The sequence below is a fragment of the Durio zibethinus genome, chromosome 14 (genome assembly GCF_047325235.1).
Source record: "Durio zibethinus cultivar Kanyao isolate XHJ-2024 chromosome 14, ASM4732523v1, whole genome shotgun sequence".
Classification (NCBI taxonomy): domain Eukaryota; kingdom Viridiplantae; phylum Streptophyta; class Magnoliopsida; order Malvales; family Malvaceae; genus Durio; species Durio zibethinus.
In genome coordinates this window covers 15,287,603-15,292,936 of record NC_143175.1, presented here as the reverse complement: position 1 = coordinate 15,292,936, position 5,334 = coordinate 15,287,603, and the positions used below count along the sequence as shown (strand labels likewise).

At 34.1% G+C, this 5,334-nt stretch overlaps 1 protein-coding gene across 1 annotated transcript; it reads right to left on the bottom strand.

The window, feature by feature from the left end:
* Window positions 1-836: 836 nt before the first annotated feature.
* LOC111294343 (cucumisin-like) lies at window positions 837-3,950 on the bottom strand. The gene is made up of 8 exons (XM_022887617.2): window positions 3,803-3,950; window positions 3,466-3,709; window positions 2,857-3,370; window positions 2,555-2,658; window positions 2,099-2,317; window positions 1,872-1,983; window positions 1,578-1,791; window positions 837-1,483 (listed from the first exon to the last, which is right to left on the bottom strand). The coding sequence occupies exons 1-8, from the start codon at window positions 3,948-3,950 to the stop codon at window positions 954-956; spliced, it is 2,085 nt and encodes a 694-aa protein (XP_022743352.2). The 3' UTR covers window positions 837-953.
* Window positions 3,951-5,334: the final 1,384 nt, after the last annotated feature.

Here is a 5,334-nt window from a genome sequence, read left to right as displayed (position 1 = left end):
TTCCATTGGATAGGCCATGATAATTTGGACATACGTCAGCACCCGCAGAAGCAATTTTCAGGTGTTCCAAATAATTTTGAGTTCTCAGCTGCTGATAAATTCCTTTTAAATATGGACTTTGGTTTGTCAAAGTTTTAAAGAGTTATGGTAGTACTATTTTTAGGGTTTTTTTTTTTTTTAATTTTCTTGATGGATATGATTTGAATTTTGGGCAATGGTAGCTTATGCCCCTTGGACTTTTTTTAAAGCAATTTAGGTTATGGGGTCTGCAATACTCTGGCTTTAGTGGCTTCTTAGGACTTTAAGTTTACAGCTGGTTTTCACTTTTCAGCTATTGGTATGTATGTTAGACAATTCAAGCACTAATTTGACTGAATCTTCGAGTCCAAGCTAAACAAAGTTTTATGTTCTACATGTTGCAAGTGAAACTGCCTGCTGCAATTGGCAACTGCCTTTCCATTTGCTGGGAGGTGGACTAAGTCCTTTGTCATTAAAACTATCTGATTCAGCCAAGTTCCAGAGTCCAAAACGCCAATGTTAACATCAAGAAATCCACGAAGTCCATGAGCTTTTCATTTGGAAACACGGATACTGCCCATTATCACATTTGCTTGAACTGGGTAACTGGCAACCTTCATAACCAGAGAGAATTTTTTTTTTGATACATAGAAAATATCTTTATTTAACATGTCTAAAACTATACTTTTTTTTGTAATTAAAAAAAAAAAAAAGAAAATTGCAATTCATGTTCTCATAGACTCAGCCACTCTTCTAACAATTTTTTTTCTTCTTTCATTCCAATACTTGGGTAGTTGAAGTGTAAAAAGTAAAGGATAGAAATTGTTATTTAAATTGACCTATTTTAAGGACAATGAAAAAGAGTAGCTTTCAATGTGGTTTAGTAGAAGAGAAAAAATGATAAATTAATAAAAAAAATTGATAGTAATTTGTATTTATGATATCGAAACAAATACAATGATGGGACTCCTAACTTTATGTACACCATCATCCCATTCCAAAGAAGCAGAAACTATAGATTTATCTGTTGTTCCTTCAATTGTTAGTGCAAATGACAGCTTTTGTCCGTGAGATGTGAATGGCAAAACACTAGGATTAACTCGGATTTTAAGTGTTCCTGCTGGGGCAGTCACATTTGCCCCATAAATAGACATTGGTGATCCCACATTTGTGACAGTCCTGTTGAAGACGCGGCTAACAGTTTCTGAGGCTGTGGTAAAAAGAGCAAAGGATGGATAGTTTAGATCCCAAACTGTTCCATTGGTGGCTTCAGAACAAGTAGTATCATCCCTCGTGACTAGTTGAACAAATCGAGTCCCATTTCCCTGTCCGCACAAAAATTTTATGTAGTCAACTTCTTCAGAATCATATATTAGACCAGGATTAACAGCCTTGATAGGATTCACATGGCCTGAGCCATATGCAAATTCAGCGTCCAAGTTAATGCCGGAACTCATAGGGGAGGCTGCAAGGAAACATTCCAATCGGGAAAGTTAACTATAGTGGCTTTGATTTTGTAGTTTAGGAAACAGTTGTAGACTAGTAGTCATAGCCATTACCGGTGGTCATAAGGGCAGATTTGATAGCAGCAGGAGACCATGTGGGATGAAATGATTTAATGTAGGCAGCTGATGCAGAAACATGGGGACATGACATTGATGTTCCTGAGATTATGTTGAAAGGTACGAATCTGTTATCGCCTTTAATTTGAGAAACAGGGGAAAGTAAAGACCATGCAGCTAGAATGTCAACTCCTGGTGCAGATAAATCTGGCTGTAATTATTAACAACAATTAAATAATCAGTCACAAAACAGCTAGAATGTACAAATTAAGGCTATTAATAACCAACTACCTTAAGTATGTCAGGTGTAATTGGATTCGGACCCCTTGACGAGAAAGAGGCTACATAAGGAGCCATTGTGTCATTATCCTCGTTACTCTTAAATATAGTTGCAGTTGCATTACTGTAATTTATGTTAAAAATTTATAGCCATGAGTTAGCAGATCTTCATTCATGATAGAAAGGGGTATAAAATTCATACTAAATGAAATTGAAAAATGAAAATCGTTCGTTGCTACCTTGTCGAGTTTATATATATAAGAATCTTGCTGCCATCAACCAGATCAAGGTAAGAAGCAGGCAAAGGAAACGAGAAGGCAAAATCTTTCGCTCCCTGGTCTTGCATCACTGCACCAAGTGCACCAGCAAGTAATGGTTCTCTCCCAGTGCCTAACATATCACAAAGAACAATTTTTCCCTTCACCAAATTGTGGTCCAACGAGTTCTGAAGGCAAAACCTGTGATTTAAGAATCAATCCCCTAATCAGATTTCATATTTGATGTTCCTTTGTATTTTCCTTTTAGAAAAGGCAATGTCTACCCAAATCTTTTTCTTCTCTTCCATTTTGTGTATGGATATCAATGGTATTTCTAATTACTGATAACTCTCATACTAGTTCTATTTAGAATATGGCTAAGTTTCAATAACTGCCTACCACTAAAGAGTTTTAAAATGGGACTGTTTTTGATATTACCTGGATGAAGCCCATGTAAATTTTCCAATAGTGTTGGGTGCATTTCCACCATGAATTATAGGGTACATTTCATTATTGAGATCAAATGTATTTATTGATACACCCTGAATACATGTCAGATAAATACATATTCAGAAAAAGACATTTTAGGAGCACAAATTAACAAATCTCCTAATTACATTTCATTTAATTAAACAAATGTAGTTAGTTATAGCTCTTTTAAAATTTATCCGGTTTTAATTTCTTTTTTCTTTCTAAAGTTCTAATTTTATGAATAAGAAAGGGACATTTAATGACATTACCTTATAAATCATATTGTTTCCAAACTTCAGCTTAGTGAAAATTTTTCGATCTGTGGTGCTAGCAGCCACAGAAAGGGACCATGGTGAAAAAGTCGTAATCGTTGCACGATTAGGACCTTGATTACCAGTGGAGTTTACTGTCAGCACACCATTTTTCATAGCATGAAAAGCGCCAATTGCAATAGAATCATTGAAATAGTCTCTACGAATCCGCCATCCAACTGATAGGGATATAATGTCAACCCCATCAGCAATTGCATCATCAAATGCTGCAAGAATATCAGCATCATAACAACCACCTGGCCAACAAATTTTATACACAGCAATACGTGCCGAAGGAGCCCCTCCTCGAGCTGTTCCATAGCCAAGGCCAAACAGGTTTGCCCTGTTAACTAACCCCCCAGCAGCTGTTGATGCCGTATGAGTCCCATGGCCACTAGAGTCTCTTGGTGAAATGAGATCATCCGAGCCAAATAATCCGTCACTCCGGTAATATTGTGCTCCTGTGATCTTACTGGATTTGGAAAGCAATATATGTCAAACTTCAAGCACAACTTTGATTGACTCTCCAAGACTACAAACAAAAGATTATGTTTTTAAGATACATACTTATTGCAAGTAAAGTTATTAGCTGTTTGGCAAATGCCTTTCCATTTGATGGGAGGCGGACCAAGTCCTTTGTCATTAAAACTTTCAGATTCAGGCCAAATTCCAGTGTCTAAAACTCCAATAATAACATCACTTTCCAAAGCTGCTCTTTCAACTTGTTCGGAGAAGCCCATGAAGTCCCATGACCTTGTTGTATGTAGGTTTCTCTTTTCATTTGGAAACACCGATACTACACCACTCATTCCTAAATTTCCAAAGATGTGTAATTAATTTCAAGAAAAAAATTAGCCAAAAACATTTCAAGAAAAATGATCATGCTTAAATCATGCTCACTCACCAGCCATTTTTTGTGCTTCTTCCTCTGTCAGCTCCACCACGAACCCATTAAAACTCCTCTTGTAGCTACAGAGCACCGACTTCATGGCAAAATTGCTGAATCCATTCCATTTTGCATAGTCAAGGCCTTGGTTCACCGCAATATACATATACTTAAGCAATTTTTACTTATCTGATTTCAGTTTTTCTTCAACTTTACATTGATAGGGAGTTAATGTAACTACAATATGACCTGAAAATTTGTAATACTCATAAAAAAAAAAAAAACTATTTTAAGGAGTTTTTTTTTTTTTTTTAAGCGGAGAGACTCTTTAATAAAGAATGAAAAATGTAGAGGACCTATTGATCAATAACCTAATTTTTTTTTAGTAGGGTTAATTTATTCTACTGGTTTCAGTCAACGACTAACCGAGACAAAAAAAAAAAAGGGCTTATTTCTCCTCTATTTCTTATAGAGAAAAGATAAATCAAAGGATTTCAAGTGAAGAGTAACAACAAAATTTGCAAGGAGAATTGTCAATTAGAGGTGAGTAAATAATTTTCTTCAATTTTGAAGTGTTGATTGTTAAGTTTTGAGATATTATTTGTAGTTGAGAAACCCTAAAATTTTGAGGTTTCCATTATCCCTCTTCAAAATTAGTTTGGGCAAATAATTTATACTTTAATTCGAGTCTAATTAAGTGTTGAGAAAGTTGGTAATATGATTTTATTACTGTAAAAATAGATAACAAAAATTTGATGGGAATAGAAAAAATTTTTTTTGTTTCGTATAAACCCTTATATGAACCATGGTGTTTGTAGTGATGGATTGAGGTAATACTTTGTCTTAAAAGATTAAATATTATTATGATTATTATATATCGTTGGAAAACTTGCTGAATTTATTTTTCAATAAAATAAATGAAAAATCAATTCTGAGTTTTCTATGAAGAGTAGTTTAATATTTACTTAAAAATGTGCAAGCTACCTAGTAACCGTAGCAGAGAGGAATTACGAAATTCCTCTTAATTTTTATACAAGGATTTGTAGCTTAAGCCATATATGTTTGGAAAGCTTATTGAGTTTACTTTCCAATGAAATAAGCATAATTGAATTTGGAGTTTCCAATGAATAAATACGTAATTTTTATTAGAAGGTATACAAGTTATTTGGCAGCAGCATATGACATAGAATGTAAAAATTATTATAATTAATCTACATGGAATCACGAGATGGGTCGTATAGAGTTAGAAAACTTATAAGTCTAGTTTCTAACGCATTAAAAATATTTTAATTCTTAGTTGGATATCTTGAGATATGGTCATTTTAGTGAAAATAGCGCAGGGTGCTAGAATTAGTTACTTGAGTTAATTCTTGTTTAACTTAATTGTTTTGGTATAAGTGGTCTCAAATGAGTTGATTAATTACTGTTATGTTGAAATTATCTTGAATATGCAATTAATGTGGAGAAAAACTAAGTGGTGGAATTAAAAAGAGGTAGGTAGAATTTCACACACTTTACTTATTTTCAAATCTATGTATATATGTATGTTT

What these genes read in the sequence shown, in the direction of transcription:
- LOC111294343 (XM_022887617.2), bottom strand. Translation starts at nt 3,950, where the DNA reads ATGTATATTGCGGTGAACCAAGGCCTTGACTATGCAAAATGGAATGGA. An exon ending in TTTACATGGGCTTCATCCAG is followed by an intron (nt 2,318 to 2,554) that starts GTAATATCAAAA and finishes CTTAAATCACAG; the next exon opens with GTTTTGCCTTCAGAACTCGT. An exon ending in ATATATATAAACTCGACAAG is followed by an intron (nt 1,984 to 2,098) that starts GTAGCAACGAAC and finishes CATAAATTACAG; the next exon opens with TAATGCAACTGCAACTATAT.